Source organism: Oryx dammah, unplaced genomic scaffold (assembly GCF_014754425.2).
Source record: "Oryx dammah isolate SB20612 unplaced genomic scaffold, SCBI_Odam_1.1 HiC_scaffold_28, whole genome shotgun sequence".
Classification (NCBI taxonomy): domain Eukaryota; kingdom Metazoa; phylum Chordata; class Mammalia; order Artiodactyla; family Bovidae; genus Oryx; species Oryx dammah.
In genome coordinates, this window is record NW_024070212.1 from 72125987 (window position 1) to 72145448 (window position 19462).

Sequence of the window (19462 nt, forward strand, 5' to 3'; positions counted from 1 at the left end):
AGTCAGGCGGTGTGAGGACAGCTCCGGAGCGCCCAAAGTCCCCGGCCCGCTCCCTCCAGTGAAGACGTAGCTGCGGGTGGTTGTGGTGGCGGCGTCCAAGATGTCGACCAAGAATTTCAGAGTCAGTGACGGTGACTGGATTTGCCCGGACAAAAAGTGAGTTCGTGAAGGGTCCCGAGTTTGCAGCGGGGTTGGTCGTTGGAGGCTTTCTCGAGTCGATTGAGCATTTTCCGTTTTTACGGTCGCTGATGCCGTCAGTTGAGTGGTGGAGAACTGCCGGATCCCGGGCGGGAAGGAGGCTCTTAGTCTCCTCACGATGGGGTCTTTCAAGAACCTTTCGTTTGATTAAGTCTTCAGCGTCTCCTCGATTATCTCTCTCCGAGGCAGCCGGTTGTTTGGAGAGGGAGATGGCCGCCCCTTTGCCTCACTCCCCACCCCACCCCCGGCCAGGTTTTTGCGATAAGGAAATCTCCCCGGTGGAGGCCAGCTCGGTGTCGGATCTCCCCCACGTGACTTTTCCCTGCAAAACCTGACTCTTGTTCAGAAAACGTTGCTTTCTTGAACTCATTTGTTTGCTTCACCTAGTTCATTTTGCTGTTTTTTTTTTTTAAATTTAATTCAAACTTTGTTTCCGTATTGTTTTTGGTTGAAGGAATTCTGGCTTTTTTTTTTTTTTCTTTATTGGTCTTTAATTTCCCCACAAGAATTGAACCTTTCGCCTCTTCAGAACCGAAACATACGAGGCCTGTGTTTTTGCCTGCTCAGCCCTGGAGAATGCCTGCTTCAAAGAAGCACGTGTTTTAGTGGCTCGGCTGAAACCAGTGTCCTTTATTAAATTGTTTAGGAAGATTTTTATTGTTGGGTGTTTAAGTAGGTGTATCTATTTGGAGATATACAAAAATTTTTATGGAAAGTAGTTGTCAAAAAAAAAAAGAATGCGCATCTCGTGTTCCAGTAAAAACTTTTGAATACTTGTCTCTAAGCAAGTCACAGATGGCATATGGATTGCCTGGTGGTAAAGAGTGAAAACTTTGAAAATTAATTCCAATTCTATTGCTTATGTAACTTTACCTAGGCTATTTTACTTTGCTTAAAAAAAAACAGAAGATCTCCCTTAAAATGGTACAGCATAGATTGTATAGAGCAATAAGATGTAGCAAATACTCATCAATCAATAACTATGAATATTAGTTTTAGAATCAAAGTCAAAGAAGATTAAGGGCTTATTTCCACAGCATTTGTCTTCCATTCTTATTTTGAGCAATTTAAGTGAAGCAATTTAACTAAGCCTGGCGGGCTGCAGTCCGTGGGGTCCCAAAGAGTCAGACAGGATTGAGCAACTGCACTGAAATGAAGCATCGTGCTTCTTTACATAAAACGTTGATGGTTCTCGATTACATAAAGATTTAAGATTACTTGAAGGGTATCAAGTCAGTTTTGAGTAGAACAAACAACTGACTTTTTCTGTTGTTGGTCACTTGTAGAATAATGTGCTTTTGACAGCGTCATTAATGACAGTATACTCAGATATTTGAACATTTTTCTAAAAGTGCATTTCAATTCAGTTACAAATATATGAACAGACTAACTTCTACAATGTATATAAATCCAGAAAACATTTTCAGAATGTATTTCCAATGCTTATTGGAGTCCTAAAGGGTATTCTTTATTTGGGAGGTGGCGGGGGGAATGACCTAAAAGTTACTGGTGTACTTCAGTTGAGTATCTGTTCCATACTTCGCATCTTTATTTCATTCTAGCATTTAGCATGCTTTTATGATTTGCAGATGCCCTATAAAAACCAATGAACCCATGTTTTTTGGTTGTTTAGTATCAGCATAAAGTTACAATATGTTACTTGATGTGTTGACGTTAATGGTTGTAGTTTTCCAGCTAGGTTTCAGAGGTTTAATAGATACTCCCAAAACTGAGTTTTCTTTTGATTATTGAACCTATTTCTATTTTTTCATAATTTTCCTTTGTCTTTTTACCATCCCACCTTTTGTTTCCAACAAGAGGGTAGTATTAAGATCCATGAAGCCATTTCTGACTTACCCATTTTCTCCCCCTTTGTTCACCTTGAGGGTTTTGTATTATAATTCTTAACAAAATTTTGTATAATCTCATTTTCTATATGAGAGTTACTTTAAATCTTTCTGAACTCCCTGGTGCTTCATCAGTAATTGTTCAAGTAGACTCACATCTCACTTAAAGTTTATGAGTATCTTGTTGTACTTAAAGATGTGTGCCAATATGAGAACACTGAGGCATAGAGATCCTTAAGTAACTTACAGAATCACGTAATTGGTAATTGAGAGATTGGAGTTTCTTATCCATGACTTGTAACTTCAAATCTTGTATTTTTTCCACCTAAATTGTGAGGGGTTTTTTTGTAGTTAACATTGACATTAACATGAAAAGAGAAGTAGACATTCTGGCCCCAGGTATACAGGGAAGACACATTAAAAACTGTGTAATAGAGTCTTTAAAATTATGTAAGTTTAATACGTGTGTGTCTAAGTATGTTTTGCTTTATTTTCAGATGTGGAAATGTAAACTTTGCTAGAAGAACTAGCTGTAATAGATGTGGTCGAGGTAAGCACTTAAGGAACCTTCTGTTAAGACTGTTTATACAGACCATTTCTTTATTTCCCCAGATTCATACTGCATTTTTCTATTTTCAGAGAAAACGACTGAGGCTAAGATGATGAAAGCTGGGGGCACTGAAATAGGAAAGACACTCGCAGAAAAGAGCCGAGGCTTATTTAGTGCTAATGACTGGCAGTGTAAAACGTATGTGTTTTAATGATCATCCTGACATTTTTCCCATAATAATGTAGCCACTACTTGTTAATACTACCTATTCTTTCTAGTCACATTGGCAAGCCACAGTAGACTTTAAATCAAAGATGTGTTGATTGTTATTCATTCTGTATCTGATATTTAAGTATAAAGAACTTAAATTTTAGAATCATAAGTTGCATCCTATAGATAATTATTCCTAATTAGGCTTCTTAATATTTCTGATTTTCACATGCTATATTGATTTTTCCAATATCCATCTTGTCTCTTAAGCAGATGAATCAAATACGCATGAAAGGGCTGAATCAGAAGAGGGTCTTACACAAATTTCTGGTCTTAAAAATACTAAATTAGTATTGAATAATTTTCCAGCAACAAATTAAGTCACTGAATTTGGGATTCAGTGCATGAACTGATTCTGCAAGAGAAAAAAAAAACTTTTTAACTTTTATTTGAAGGGTATAACCTTTCTCTTGAGGTGAATTTGTAGACTGGGAAATTAATGGAACATTTCATTTAAAGTGGTATTCCCCCCACCCCCACCCCCCACAAGACAGCAGAATCTCTGTAGATAGAATTTCTCATTGATTTCTCATAAAAAGACAGAGGCACTCTTCATACTATATAGCTTTTGCTTCTCTGCTTAAGTAGTTCAGTCTGTTCTAACCATACTCTCTGCTCAGAAAAAGTACATTGGTACATTTCCTTTGTAGCATCCTTAGTAAACATTTCTTTATGGTAGTGAGTTCACTCGACTTTTTATTTTAAAATTCTTAAATATTTTTAAATTGACTATTTGTCTTATGTTATAATCTACTAATTTGACATTTTTCACTTTTAAAGTTGCAGTAATGTGAATTGGGCCAGAAGATCAGAGTGTAATATGTGTAATACTCCAAAGTATGCTAAACTGGAAGAAAGAACAGGTACAAGTCAAACTCATTGCAACTAAATGATTTTAAAACAACTAAACATTGAAATGGATAATTAATCGCTTCATAAGAGCACAGTATGAGGATTGTTTATTCTGCTCTTATATTTTTTACCTTGATTTTTTTTTTCTTTCTCATCCAAAGTCATCTTTTGTATGGTAATTTCACAGTTTACAAAGTACAGCATGAGGAAACTCTATCCTAACAAATAGTTGACATTAGGATAGTTTCAGAAATGCTTTATTCCTCTCTATCCTTTGCTAGTCTAAATGTTTGTTATTAATAATGATAGGATAATACCATTTTTTTCATTCATTTGATTTCTTAGTATGACAAATACAAACATGGGGCACCTTTTAAAATATTTGTCTAAAGTCTAAGCAATAATTCTCCAAGTTAGCCATTCATTAGAATCATTTGAGAAACTGAAAATCCAGAATCCTAAACAGCTGACAAAGCTCTTTAATGGTGAGTCCCCAAAATTTGCAGGTGTTTTAGATGGTATTTGGTCACTATTGATCTAAATAATAACCCATCATTGACTCTGTGTGTTATCAGTTATTGCATTGTCAGCATTGTTAGTCTCTCATTCATGTCCAACTCTTTGCGACCCCATGGACTGTAGCTGGCCAGGCTCCTCTGTCCATGGAATTCTCCAGGCAAGAATTCTGGAGTGGATTGCCATTCCTTTCTCCAGTGGATCTTGCTCATCTAGGGATTGAACCCAGGTCTCTTGCATTGCAAGCAGATTCTTTACCGTCTGAGCCACCAGGAAAGCCTCTGTTTGTTGTCAGTAGTTGGGTGAAAATATTTACCTGATAGAATGTGGTTTCCCATTATCATCAGTTAGAGCAAACACATTATCAGTATACTTCGCATCAGATTTTGTCATTCAACAACTTGAACAGTCAAAGGCTTCCTTCTGTTGATACATTCATTAGTCACCTTATTAGACCCAGGCTTAATAAACTACTTCCCTGTTTCCTTTTCCTCCCTGACTTTAGACAATTGCACTGTCTATAGAGTAAGGCCTTTTAATAAGGCCTTTTTTTCCTTCTCTTACCTCTTTAACGTTTATATTTTCCCCTGCTTTTTTTAAAATCTAACACACGCACACTTGCCCAATACATAAACCCCTTTGGTTGGTTACTCTGTTTCCTTTTTCATTGTATTTTCCTGGTCACAGAATGTTGGGTTTCTTCTAGTTCCAGTTCCTAAGCTCTTTTTTATGCTCTGTTTTCTGGGCATTTTCTTGAAGACCTAAGTTTAAGTAAACATTGCCACACCGTGATAACCAAATTTATGTCTCTAGCTCAGACTTCTTTGACCTGTATATTCAGCTACCTATTTATTATCAGTACGTAAATGTCAAACTCATTATATCTAAACTGAATTTGCAATTTTCCCCCAGGACCTGGCCCTCTTCTAGTGATCTCTTTCTCATGATTGGTACCACCCACCATATGCTTGTTACATAAACCAGAAACTTAGACATCCTTCTTAATAACTCCTTCATCTCTCTTGTTCCCCCAAAAGTCTTCTCCATCGTTTCCCTAGGCAGAGATTCAACTTTATCCTGTTTCTTGGGGAAGAAAAACAGCCAGCTTGTTGTTGTACATATATCCCACACAGCCAGGAGTTCTTTGTTCGAAACTAAAACTCCATTTGTTTAAAACATTTTGCTTTGATTGCTTTTAGGAAAAAGTCCAGAATCTTAACAGTTATAAGAATTGTAATCCCCAGAAGCCTTTTATTTATTCACATTCTCTTTGACCTGTTTTGTGATTCGTCCTTTAAAAGTTTCACTAATGCAAGAGCTAAAATCTTAACAACTGAAGTTGTTGAAGTTTAATAACCTTACTTTCTTTTATCCATTATCTTTTTTGTGTCCTGACCCTTTACCATTTCCCTTGATATAAGTAGTCGTCTTAGCCCGTCATTGTTGAAGATGTGAACTAATAATACACTGTTACTGTCTAGTTTGTCTTTATTATTTGTTCTCTTTGCTGGTTAATCAAAATATAGATACTCAGAATTTTCAAAGTAGTGTCTCAGTTCTTCCTTTGAAGCACATGTTACATTCATACCCTTTTCTCTCTTCACTTCCATTGTCAAAACCCTAATTCAGGCCTATTGTAAATCTGTTTGATCCTTTACTGATCTTTGCTCACATTTTACATTTTTTGAGACAAATCTAAAGATTTTAACACTTGCTAAAAATCTATAGAGGTTGCTTGTTTCATATAAACTATCATAAATGATGCCAGAACTGTGGTGTTTCCTATACTCAAATATTGAGTATAGAATTGAGGAAATATTTATTGGCCATTGGGCACGATGCAGGGGAATACTTGGTTAAGCAAACTAGAAATGTAAAGGCAAAAATTAAGTCTTCAAGAAAGCAATGTTTAGGCTAAGAAGTGAAAGTTAGTAGCAAGTTGAGAGATCATTCCAAGCAAAAGCAAACAACTTATATGAATCAGGTCCTGACACTTGAAAGAATTTAGCATATTGGGTGAATTCTAGCAGCTTCAGAAATAGGCAAAGGCCATGTAAATCATAGTAAGAAGTTTTATTTTATTCTAAATATAATGGGAAATAATTTTTAACAAGGGATTGACATTTCTAATTTTTAAATATTACTGCTTTATAGAAAAAGAATTAGGGGGTAGGAGTGGCAAGCATGGAAGCAAGAAGACCAATTTTTACAGTATTCCCTGAAAGCTTCAAACCAGTAGAATGAGGGAAACACATAAATAAGCCGGTTATTTCTCTCCCTTGTTATTCAGTGGAGATGATGCTGAAGGCTTTTTTTTTTTTTTTTTTAATGCTATAGCTACTGATTTCCCACAAAGAAAGACTTCATGAGGTGTATTTGTTGTATGAACTCATACAACATACCTTAATAATGAATTGCTAGCAGATTAGGTTCTTCTATAACTGAGAGAACATGAAAATAGCTTTGTGTTTGCTATCATGCTTATTTTGCAGTAATTTTGCTTACACACCTATGCAAAACTACCTGTTATACCTATCTTGGGTAATTGATTCTTTGGCTCCCCATGTTTGCCTTACCATTATTTTACTTTCAGATTACTGACTGGACAAAGAACTCTACTGAAAGCCTATTGATTTTAAATAGTAGCGCTTAATATATTTACATTTCCACATATAAATCGTCCAGTTTTTCTGTACTGTTGACTTACAGTCATCCTATTATATAATTTTTTTTCTTTTTTTCTTACGTGAATCATTTTGCATTAATTTTTTATCTACTTCAAAGTATTGTGAGGTTTAAGTCTTTACATCTCTTACGTCTCAGGACATACTGCCATAATATTAAATATATATCTAGAGCCAAGAAACTATATTGTTGAATTATAATTTTCTACAGCATTTATCTCTCAAATTATCATTGAATATGAGCCTTTTTCTTTTTTTAAATTACTAGTCTTAGTCACAGCGTGCAGGATCTTTGTTCTTCATTTTAGCATGCAGGATGCTTTTTAGCTTTTAGTTGCATGGAAGCTTTTAGTTGCAGCATATAGGATCTAGTTCCCTGACCAGGGAGTGAATCTGGGGCCCTGCTTTAGGAACATGGAATCTTAGTCACTAGACCACCAAGGAAATCCCTGAGGTATTTTCTTGAGATGAGCGTATACCTAATTTTACTTGATTTTTTTTTTCTTTTAATATTTGATACTATGAAAAACTAGAGCTGGGATTTTACTAAGGAAAAGTTGTTATTTAAAATTTAAAACACTTCACTTTTGGGTCATATGCATAGAAACGAGGAAATTCTTGTATATTACAGTTGGAGTCTGTTTTATCTCTGGAACAAGGTAGGAAGAGGAAAAAAGGGATGATATCAAGTATTCTGGGGATAGACGCTGATATATTGCGGTTTTCACCAGTACAGAGTATAGTGAGAAAAGAAAGGACACTGCATTAATGTGGGATTTTTTTTAAGTGAGTTAATTTTATTGCATTATTTTACTGGGACACTTACATCCTCTCTACTATTAGCTTGTAGCTCTTACAAAATGATGAGAGAGTGAGTTTTTTAATGCCTGTGACTGGCAGATTTAAAGTTGCAAATCTTAAATTTTTTAAAAATGCTTTTTTCATCTATAAATTTAACATTTTGCTGATTCATTAAATCCTTAAATCTGGGAATCACTCTTTGTGTGCCGGTACTGTTCTGAAATATGTGAGGTAGTTAGGTTATGTTACTCTTAACCACCTCTTTATTTTTTTCAGTGGGAGATATTTTTCAGAACTTCTCATCTCATTTTCTCTAAAACTAACTCACTTTCTTCTTCTAATCTTTGTTAAGCCTATGTCACAGATCTGTAAGTCTAAATTGTAGATAGTAGCTGTGGCAGTAAATAATAATGGTGTATTGATCTTGATTGGTCTTCATTAGAAAATTTTCAGTTGAAAAGTTTACTGGCTTCTTCAGAAAAGCTGAGTGACTTTGTGTATTTAAAACCGATTTTTATGTTCTTTGTTGCGTCATTATATTTGCCTATATAATTATTTTCCAAGCTCTAACTGTATTTTAGCCCAGCAAAATTTCAGTGTATCAAAAGATTTCAAGCTATTTTTAACTAGCAAATAATGAAATTTGATTATTAGTTCTTACTGAGCCCACTTCTCCCAAAATAATTATGATTAAAACCACAGAGAAAAGTCATTTTAAAACTTGGTTATAGCAGATGTTTAAGGAGATGTTTTCCATCCATATATTCCATGTATTACTGAAATCATACAGGCAGGACATTTTGAAATTGAGAAGAGCTAAAATTGTAGCCATGGTACTTTTCCAGCTATATCCAACTTTGAGGCTGTTCTCTGTAGTGATACTTTATTTTATTTTATATTTTTTGAGACCAATAGTTTATTAAAAGGATAAACAGATGTCTTTGATAAGATTTTATTTTTCCTATTACTTGTAGCTGATTTTGGTGAATTATCATAACAATTTGTGCTCCCCCCTCCTTAGGATATGGTGGTGGTTTTAATGAAAGAGAAAATGTTGAATACATAGAAAGAGAAGAATCTGATGGTGAATATGATGAGGTAAGATATACATTGGTGTGTAGGTTGAATGCAACTTAGAGAAACATGTTAGAAATATCTTAAATAAAAAAAGAAAATACTATATGTATCTCATTTTTGTAAGTACACGTTAAGTCTTTTAGAGCAGCTTATCGTTTTGTTGGAGGTCATAATTGACTTAAACATACAGTTGACTTAAAAATACATGTTGACACCTAAATATATAAAAGTAATTTCTTAAGAAAAATATTTTAATACTTTTAGCTAACAGAAATATATTGAAACTTTTTCTCTAGTTTGGACGTAAGAAGAAAAAATACAGAGGAAAGGCAGTTGGTCCTGCATCTATTTTAAAGGAAGTTGAAGATAAAGAGTCTGAGGGAGAAGAAGAGGATGAGGATGAAGATCTTTCTAAATATAAATTAGATGAGGTAGCTTCTTTCCTTACCATATTTCCCCTTTGTCTTGTTCAAGCTATGGCATATGAATGTCTTTGACAACCTTTGGCTTATGGTGAAGATGTGTTCTACAGTGTCATCATTTGTTTCCACAAAAATTATGATCTGTTTTACCAAGCGTTATTCTGACTTGAGATATACAGTAGTGACTGAGACAGAACATGCTTCTCTTAACTTAAATTGCAGAGAGGAAAAGACATAAACAGTATAATTTAAATAGCAATAATATTAAGAAGATGCATGATGTGATAGATCATTAGAAGAGCTACTTTGGTTTCAGTGAATGGGGGATTTCTGAGAGTGAAATTTGTGTTGAGACTTGAGTCATAAGAGTGATACAAAGGGAGCCCACTGTAAGGGCTGGGATCAGAGCATTTTTAGGGCAGTGAGAACAGCAAATAAAGTTTCCCATAGTAGGAAACAAGCCAGCAACATCCAAAAAATCATACATGGGCTAGTGTGGTTAGAACAGAGGGGAAAAGGTAATAGGGGGTCAGCAAATACATCGGGTCTGGTGATGTTTGTTCTGTGGGGCCTGAGTGTAAAATTTCATGGATGAATAGATCCAGATTAAGGGTGCTTTGAGGTCTGAGCATAGGAGGCCCTTGAATGCACGTAAAACAATATGGAACAAGTTTGAAAAATAAACAAATGAGGTATATTTATCTGATCTGTGTTTTAGAGATGACTGTCAACATACTGAAATATTGGGGAGGCAGAATGAATTCCCACAGTTAGACTTCCTAAAAGGGTGTACTAGAGAAAGGAATGAAGTTCTGAACTAAGTCTTAAAGGAGATGCATTTAAGAACTTTTAAGGGAATAAAACTGAAAATTCTTGACAGTTTATATGGTAATACATTGTGTGAAAAAGAAAATGAGTATGACTTCTACATTTACATCTTTGAAATGCCTGAGACAGTCATTCAGTCTGTTTAGCTGAGATCAGGAATGTAGTAGTCAGATTTCAGGATTGAGAGTGAATTTGTTGAGATGTTAGTGATAAAATATGTTCATATGAAGATGTCCATTACATAGAACTATTCATCATTCCTAGTAGACAGCATTGATAGCTCAAGGTCTAAATATAATTGATTGTGGATTTTTGTTAGGATGAGGATGAAGATGATGCTGATCTCTCAAAATATAATCTTGATGCCAGTGAAGAAGAAGATAGTAATAAAAAGAAATCTAACAGACGAAGTCGCTCAAAGTCTCGGTCTTCACACTCACGATCTTCATCACGCTCATCCTCCCCCTCCAGTTCAAGGTCTAGGTCCAGGTAAACGGGTACAGGTCAAGGGTAACACCAGTCAAAATGTCAGTATCTAACTTCTTTACTTATAAATTTTGTTTTTCTTAACTAAACTTTCCTTTTATTTTAGAGTTTTCATTCAAGTTATCATTTAAAAGATCATTTTTTCTGTCTTAGTGCCGTGAAGTTATTATCGAGTATTTCAGAAGTACAAAAATGAAACTTCCTTAGTCCAGTTTAGCACCATGCCTTTTATTAAAATAGACTCTAAAAATTCAATTAAATCATTATTTATAGATACTTAGTTATCTAAAGAAATAGTTTTACATTCAGAAAACTCAAAGTGAAGATTTCTATTTCCACTGACGATTTTAAACACTAGTACAGAAATTTTCTAGGCATTAATTGAACTGCTGCTTATTATAGTGTTTTATTTGGCATAGGTACTCTGAATACAGGAGAAATTTGGCTGTATTCTATTATCCTAATGCTCATACTTTAGAGCTGTCCAGGAATAAATTAGAGGATTTAATTTGTGTTATACTTGCATATTATTTTGTTAGTAATGTAAAGTTTTAATAAAAAGTCACTGATTGTGTAGTCAACAATAAAAAGTTTTAGTTGAGAAAAAGCAACACTTTATGTAAGCAAAATTCCCTTGAAGAACTCCTGTTTAGTTAAGTGAAACTATGTGCAATTAATTTCAGCTGTATTTAGGAGTAAAATATTAGTTAAGTACTTAGGTAATTTTTGAGTTATTGTAAAGCCTGAAAACTTAAAACAGTGTTTATAAAGATACTTTTGAGGTAAAAGTTAATGTTATTCTGCAAATTGTTATTTTCAGGAACAAATTAAGTACAAATTAAATTACTAAATGAAATTAATTTGTTGACTTTTTAAATGCAAGTGGACCGTATTTCCTGTCATTTTTCAATAATTCCTAAAACAGTGAAAGGATTATCAGTGTAGTTTCCCTTTAATTCTCAAATCTTTGAGTAGACAGAAAACATAACAGGTTAAAAACATACGATGTCAGTACTGAAGCTTTATGCTAACTAATGATCAAGAAAATAGATTTCAAGTTAAATATAAACTGCCATATTTCTGAATGTGTCAGTCCCTCCCAGGTTACTTTTTAAGTATTTGTGAACAAAAAGTATTGAATTTTATCTGTACAATCTTAAAAGTGTTTTTAAAGAAATCTTGTCAGACTTGGAAAGTTGTTCAGTCTCGCTAAGTCATGTCCAACTCTTTGCGACCCCATGAACTTGGAAAGTAGTTGATTATTTTCAAAAATTATTAATTTAAGTTTTGGCATAATTGTTAATACAGAATAAAAGTTTTAAATGAACCTTAAAATACTGTGTTTTGAAAATATATATCCCAAATAGTTATTATATGAAAATGAATCCTAATGCATAGTTTTCTTTCAGTGTTCATATCACAAAGCTTAATTAAATGGTCCTGGAAAAAAATATCCTTCCATGTTGTTCCAGGTCGCGTTCAAGAAGTTCTTCCAGTTCGCAGTCAAGATCTCGTTCCAGTTCCAGAGAACGTTCGAGATCTCGTGGGTCGAAATCAAGGTGAATGAGGTAGCATCTCTCTGTAAAGCAGAGAGAGAAAATATTTAAAGGCTGCAGAAGGCGTTGCTTTTTTTCCTCTTATTTTGCTTCTATTTGTCAATTTTATTTTAGCATTAGAAAACTAATGCACTTGCCTCAGCTTAATTTTCTCACCGTGAGATGTCTCCATTGCCAGCAGTGTGCCAAGACATTCCCATGATTGAATTAAGGTGGTTATTTTGCATTGTGCAAGGTTTGCTATTTTTGTGCTAAAATGTGATGAAATGGGAAGATGCAGCCAAGCTTTATCATCAAATGCCTACTCATTAAAGTTATTTTGCAGTAGTAATTACAATAAGTATGCAGATAAAAAGAAAAAGTTTATTTCACGTTTAAAAGGTAGAAAAATAACTGCCTCAACACAGTTTTGCAAGGCAATTATTTCAGTATTTACAGAAATAATTCTGTAATTTACATCAGATAAAGTGGGTTTTATTTTCACTTCTCTGTAATATAACATGGAATATTATACACAGTGTGTGTAGTATATAAGAAGTATAGACACTTAAATTCCACAAATTAAGAAGTTGGTTGGTGGTTTTAGGTAGAATGTGATCTTGAAGCATTTTTGTTAACTTCAGGTTAACTTCAGGTTGCATTTAGTTAGCACTGCAGAGGGAAAAATAATTTGTAAAGAAGCAAGTGAGAAACTAGCTTTTGGTCTCTTAAAGTTTTTTCTAGACTTGGTCAAAATATGCTGCCATTCTTTTTAATTTAATTTGTTGATCTATGAAAAACATCTAACAAGAATAAGAAAACAACTAAAATACCACTTAAATGGAATTACACTGAAGTGTAGTGTTAGCTAGTTGGTAAAAATAATTGCTTAATAGCTTATTTTAGAGCTAAATCTATAGAATTAGAGGGCAACTACAATTTGATAACATTAAGAAGAAAAGAATGATATACACACTTGTATTAAGTTAATATGATAGAGAGCAAGTTAGATTATTGTTATTATGTATTATCAGTGTTTCAGTTCTTTTATTTGAGTGCTTCTTAGATGAAGATCTTTAGATCCTAGTTCCTTTGGGAAGCACTTTACGGTTTACAGAACAGCCTTCATATTCTTTTCAAACATTTTTTTCATTGCTTATAACTTTCCAAAGAATTCTCCTTTTGGGCTTTCTGATTTTATTTTAAGCCCAAAGGTGAATTTTTTGGGAAGTTTGAGCTAAATTACTTCAACCAAAATATGTAAATGAAGAAATACTGTATTTAAACATTTGCACATTTACCTCTACCTGAAACATGTGAATGTCAACACTTCATACTTCATGGATAATAATCCTTCATAAAAACAAATATTGTTAATCAAGTTTTAAAGTTACTTTATTTTTCTTTGAATGTTTAATGATTTAATAGCTACTGTTTTATGTCATTTTGTCCTCGTATACCTGCTTTTACTAAAGCAACTTAACTATTAAGTTGCTTAATTCCACAACAAACTGTTATTATTTTCTTCAGGAAGTTGTATAATACATATTTTTTCCCCAAATGGAAGGATGTAGTTTCTAGACATTTAAGTTATACAAATGCTTACCTGTTAGTTTTGCTACTTACACTTTAAAATGGAAGCCTTTAAATTTTAGAAAACGAATTTAAGATTCTACTTTAGTACATTAGGCTAGTTTTTAATTAAAGTAGTGAGCACTTACCTAGTGGTGAATTTAAATTAAATAGAATTGATTTCATGGTTGAACCAGAAGTCTTCTGTTGAGTAAGCAGTAAGTATTCTTTCTTATAAAATTTCTATAGCTATAAATTGTTTGTTTATTTTTGGAGCTAGAAACTAAACCATCTGCCTCATTTCTTCTTTTAATGAAATGTTTGATTTGTTTCTCAATCAATGAAGATCCAGCTCCAGGTCCCACAGGGGTTCTTCTTCCCCACGAAAAAGATCTTACTCAAGTTCATCATCATCTCCTGAGAGGAACAGAAAGAGAAGTCGTTCTAGATCTTCTTCATCTGGTGATCGAAAAAAAAGACGAACAAGATCACGGTCACCTGAAAGGTTTGGGTTTCTGTAGAAATAAGAATGGGTGTTCTTAAGTGTGTTTAGTAGATTAACTGAACTTCTTAGTCAAGGATTAGGTTTTCATTATCTTTGTTACCCACTTTAAACTCAACTGTGAACTTCAAAAAACAGATTACTTTGTTTACTTTATGTGTTTTAATCAGGTTGTTTAGAAAAGTAGATCAAACTACTCTCTTTCACTCTCTGATTATTTTATTGTTTAAATTTTTATTTTCATATATAATTATTATAGCCAACTCTCGGTTATTTCTGTCTCTTAAGTTTCTAATTCAGAAGCTGTGTGTTGATGTAATTTAGAGATTGATTTGTATAAGGATTAATTTATGCTATCTATTTTACATTAAATATTAGAAACTGTAGGATTCTAGGCCATCTAATAAGCAAATTAACTATTATAGATAATTGGAAGTCTGTCCTTATTTAAATATGTATAAATACATTTCCACAACAAATTGTTGTTTTTGTTCCCTTTATAAAGAAATTGTTCTTATAGCTAATATATTTTTACCTTTCAGTCCGAATTCCTTTTTTGTAGAAACAGATCTTGACTAGATTACTTTACCTGTGTTGATATTTTTAAAATTTGGAGAGTGTGTCATCTGTCAGCCTTTTCTGCAGCAGACTAAATAATTACTCAGTTTCATTATTTTTCTCTTTTTCCTCAGTGTCTAATTATATAGTCATTTTAATGGCTTCCTTAATAATCTTTGCAAATCTTTATATCCCTTCAGCTTGTGAAAAGTAAGGATTAGATAAAATCTGATTTTTGCTGTCAGTGCTAGAGTTACCTCTTCTTGTACATAATGATGGGTTTTGCGTCTTCCCATTTTGAAGTGTAGATATCAAGGTTACACACAGCTAGTTTCATTTCTGCGCATTTATTCCTTTGTTTAAAAAAAAATTACTCCGTACTTTATGAAATTCATTCTGTTGCTTTTTTACCACTTCTTCAAATTTTTATCTTAGCCACATATAATCCCCCTAGTTTGTTGTCATCTAAACTTAATGAACATGTTCTCTATTCCATAAGCCAGGTGATTGGTGAAAACACCAAACAACCCTGAGCCCAGGGCCAGCCCCTCGGAACACCACTACTTTACCCAGGTTGATATATTGACTTATTCATACTAGCTGCATGAATATAATCCTGTAACTTAATTGTACAGTCATCTTGTGCGACCTAGATTTCCAAAACATAATTATTTTTGGATATATATTTGCATACACAGAAGCCTTGCTATATCTGTTTTACGTATAGCTTTACCACACTATGTACAGTATATCAGAAAGAATGATTTAGTCACACTGCCATTAACCCAGTTTATATGCCTTTGCTGTATTAATCTGTAGTTGTATACAACTTTGCAAGGCTTTCCTTCATTGCCTTAAATAATTGAGAGGTGGCTATATCTTAAGAGATTTTTAAATTATGGTTGCACTGCTACTGGGCTCATATCCAAAGTTAAATACTAGTTAATTTTATGTGTATAAGTTTATATCTTAGATTTTAATTATTCCTTTTACCAGTTTAATGAGGTTTAATTTTTCATATTCTCAAACTCATATAAAGGAAGTTGATATTCAGCTCCAGCTTATCAGATTACCTGTTTTCCCTATTATGTCTTACAGGCACCACAGGTCACCTTCTGGATCATCCCATTCTGGTTCCCGTTCAAGTTCAAAAAAGAAATAATGTATTAAAATTTACATCTTAAAAAAAAAAGTCCAATATAATGCATGAAGCATATTTTTTAAGAAGTTGGTGTCTTACTTGGTCAGAAGTGCTAAATCTGCTAGTAGAGGTGCATGCCTTTCATTGCTTTTCAGAAAAATACAGCTATGTTTATTTGTGAAGTTAAAAGTAAATAGTATTTTAAGCCATGATGTCCCAAAATAGATGCTTCGTTTGTCATTCATTATTTACATCCATTTGTTTTTTTAAGCTATAACATCTCAGCTATAACAAAGTACTTTGTTTTCTAATTTAAACTCTTGTTTTTCTCATCTCCAAATATGAGCATTATCTAGGCTTGTCTGGACTTTGGGCATGGAGGCAAGACTGTGGTAAAGTAGTTGGAAACTATCTGTTTATGTTAATCTGGGGAAAGGACTCGGCCCGTTTGTTAACCTGTGTCAAAGTGATTGTTACTAGAAAAAGTTTAACAGATTGTTAAACAATTAACTAGAAACTTCTTTATTTTGAAATTCCCTATGTTAAGGGTGCCTTAGAATCATTGTCTCTATTTAGTTTTACTTCTTGCACCACTAAGTTTAATACAGAAAAGTCTTATGAATTGCAGAGGAGAAAGATGTTAGTTTCTGCCTTTCTGACACAGTGATTTTGAACAAGAATGCCTAGCAGTTCATCTCTACTAATGTGGTTGATGAGAAAAACATACAAAAGTGTTTAATGTTTTCAGAACCTTTGTGTGATACCTTTTAAAAAGTTATCACACAATAGGGTAGACAAAATTAAATCCTAGTTAATGAATAAATTGAAGAAAGCTTTGGAATATATTTCTCTTTGGGTATAAGACCAACAGAGATAAGACATTGTGAATTTAAATGAACATTTGCTTTGAGGTGTTTAAACACTGCGTAAAATTTTCTTCTGAGTAACAAATGCTTATTTCCTCATGACATACGCAGAAATAATTGCTCCTATTCACTTGAAATTACTTATGGCTTAAAATACTTTCAAGATTTGTTTTATTTCTCAAAACCTGGTCATTTGAGCTCTATTTTGTCTTCTGGTTTTTAAAAAAAGGTTTCTCTTAACAGTATCTTCAGTGACAATGCAAGGTAAGTATATTAAGGGAAGTTGACAGATGTGCTTGGGAACTTTTTGTGCATGGGAATCAATACCCACATTTTTTGTTTTTGTTTTTTGTTTGTTTTTCCTTAACATTCATGTCTACTGCAACAAAATTAAAATGTTTTAAGGTACTTAGTAGACAGATAAAAATTACGTTTGTTCTTTATTTTAAAATGAGTGATTTTTCTCTTCAGTTTATCTAAAGATGAAAGCAAAATAGCTTATGTAGAAATACTTTGATGATATTTTTACAGTGAACTTCCCCTGCTTTTTTTATGTCTTAAATTTTTTTTTGCTACATTTACTGTAGGTTGCACAAGAACTTTTACTCTCTTGTAATTGTGCCTCAGACTTCTTGAAAGTCCACCTTCTAAATTGCCCAGATGATCTTCTAGATTCTACATGCTATTGTTGGTTTATTCTTGTGCTTTCTGTATTTAAAACTTTGACTGTACTAATAAGCAAATGCAAGGTTATAAATTTAGCTAATAGTAGTTTACAGACAATTTGAATGATTATGATTTTATTTGGTTTAAGCTGTACTAGTATATTTCGTAAGGAAATCTTGCTGTAGACAAATGTAAATAAAGCTTGTGAGTCAAGCATCAAGTGATGTTTGTTAGAAATAAATTAGAATTTTTAAGCTCTGATTTAATGTTCATTTTTAAACTATTTGCAGTCTGGTTTATTACTTTTGATTGTGCATTTTAGACTCCCTATGTTCACTTACCTTTATGTAAAGTCACCTTATTTTCATTTATGAATGTTTGGTTTAGAACATACCAAAGCCATGATCACTATAACCTTTGCCACTCAGCAATTTTTGACTTTTTTTAAACAGAGAGTACCCAAACTAGTTGAACACTCTGCACCAGAACATATCTTATTCCGTGTGGCAAATAACATGTCATAGTGTGCTTCTTAGCACTTAACAAGTATCTTTTTTAACTGTTAAGTGTTCTTAAATTTCTATTTAGAATCCTTTTATCTAAACAATATTTAATAGTTGGTATTGGCAACAGATTCCAAGTTCAGAGCAAGCTGTAAGCATAAAACTCTCTAGCACATATATCAAGGTAAAACTGATTTTTTTTTCTCATATCTTCTTGATATTTGGTTTCCACAGCCAGTGCTGTTTTAATAGATGCTGGTAAGAAGGTATGAAATTTCTCTCTTCTTCCCTAACAATTTTGACATAATTGTTAGATGTTTTGTTTTTTAATAGAAATAACTTGATAGCTTTCCTAAACTGGAAATAGTTTTATTTCTGGAAAACAATGGAGTTTTGTTTAAAGGCAGTTGAAGGTATGTAATACTGATTTCCTGGCTAATTCTTCCTGTCACCTTTACATACTATTGTATATCATCCCATATTTTACAAACAGAAAGACTACAGTTTAAGGAAATTAAAATTTGCCCAAGGGAACCACAGAAGTGTCTTAATGGGGATTCATCCCCAAGTCTCATGGCAGATATCAGTATTATCTCTAGTAACAACCAAATAACCTGTTTGAGGAGATAAATGTTAAGTCAAAGAGATTTTTTTAAAAATCTGATTTAGTAAGAAGGTGTTAATTTTGGTCTTTTATAAGTAGGTGGATAAGTAGACATACTATTTTGAATACAATATTGTAAAGTAATTAACCTCCAATTAAAATAAATTAAAAAAACTTTACAGAAAAGTTGCAAAGGTTGAACAGAAAGTTCCCATGTGCTCCCACGCAGTCTCCACCATCATTAGCATATCACTCTGTGAGTTTGTCAAAACTAAGAAACCAACATTGATATGTTACTGTTACTTACAGTCCAGGTTTTATTTGAATTTCAGTATTTTTCCATTACTCTAATCCAGGGTGCTACATTACACTTCCACTTGTTTCTCATATATCTCCAGTCTCCTCTGGTCTGACAGGTTGTCATTTTTTCCTTGCCTTTGATGACTTAAGAGGAGTACTGGCTGGGTATCTTTTAGAATGTCCCTCGTTCTGAGTGTGTCTGGTTTTTCTTGTGATTGGACTGAATTTGTGAGTTTCGGAGCAGATATCACAGAAGAAAAGTGCCCTTACGGAAATTGCCTGAAGAAATCACCATTGTAGTTCAGTTTTTTTCCCCTTAATCTACTCCATTCTTTGTCAGCAAGTCACTAAGTGTAGCTCACCTTCAGAGTAGGGATGGGGAGAATTAAATTCCACCCCCCTGTGGGAAAAGGCTGTCTACGCATATTTGAATTCACTTGTAGATTTGTCTCCTATTTATTTGCACTTGTATGGACTTCTGCATATTTATTCTTTAAGTCATAGTTGAATGCTGTGTTATTTTCTGCTCAAACTTCCAACTTTGGCCATTGAGCATCCTTTTCAGATTGACTCTTAACCTTTGACTTGCCTCCATTCTCGTAGATGATGGAGAAAGGGAAGGAAGGAAGAATTGTTGGAGAGGGAGGTTTATCATCAGGTAGTTGAGGGAATAAAATCTAGACC

The 19462-nt window shown here is 33.5% G+C and overlaps 1 protein-coding gene across 4 annotated transcripts; it reads left to right on the plus strand.

Annotated features, from left to right (window-relative positions):
• Nucleotides 1–39: 39 nt before the first annotated feature.
• ZRANB2 (zinc finger RANBP2-type containing 2) lies at nucleotides 40–17632 on the plus strand. Of its 4 annotated transcripts, none has more exons than XR_005719542.1 (11): nucleotides 40–156; nucleotides 2543–2595; nucleotides 2685–2793; nucleotides 3646–3728; nucleotides 8740–8816; nucleotides 9092–9226; nucleotides 10365–10534; nucleotides 12004–12090; nucleotides 13985–14143; nucleotides 15202–15271; nucleotides 15797–17632. XR_005719542.1 is itself a non-coding variant. In XM_040232563.1 (11 exons), the coding sequence occupies exons 1-10, from the start codon at nucleotides 101–103 to the stop codon at nucleotides 15229–15231; spliced, it is 963 nt and encodes a 320-aa protein (XP_040088497.1). In that variant the 5' UTR covers nucleotides 40–100; the 3' UTR covers nucleotides 15232–15271; nucleotides 15797–17632. The 4 variants fall into 4 exon arrangements, 3 of the variants coding, with proteins under 3 accessions (XP_040088497.1, XP_040088496.1, XP_040088498.1); XM_040232563.1 differs by having other exon boundaries at nucleotides 15198–15271; XM_040232562.1 differs by lacking the exon at nucleotides 15202–15271.
• The last annotated feature ends 1830 nt before the right edge of the window (nucleotides 17633–19462 follow it).

What these genes read in the sequence shown, in the direction of transcription:
- ZRANB2 (XM_040232562.1), top strand. Translation starts at nt 101, where the DNA reads ATGTCGACCAAGAATTTCAGAGTCAGTGACGGTGACTGGATTTGCCCG. An exon ending in TGGATTTGCCCGGACAAAAA is followed by an intron (nt 157 to 2,542) that starts GTGAGTTCGTGA and finishes CTTTATTTTCAG; the next exon opens with ATGTGGAAATGTAAACTTTG. An exon ending in AGATCACGGTCACCTGAAAG is followed by an intron (nt 14,144 to 15,796) that starts GTTTGGGTTTCT and finishes TATGTCTTACAG; the next exon opens with GCACCACAGGTCACCTTCTG.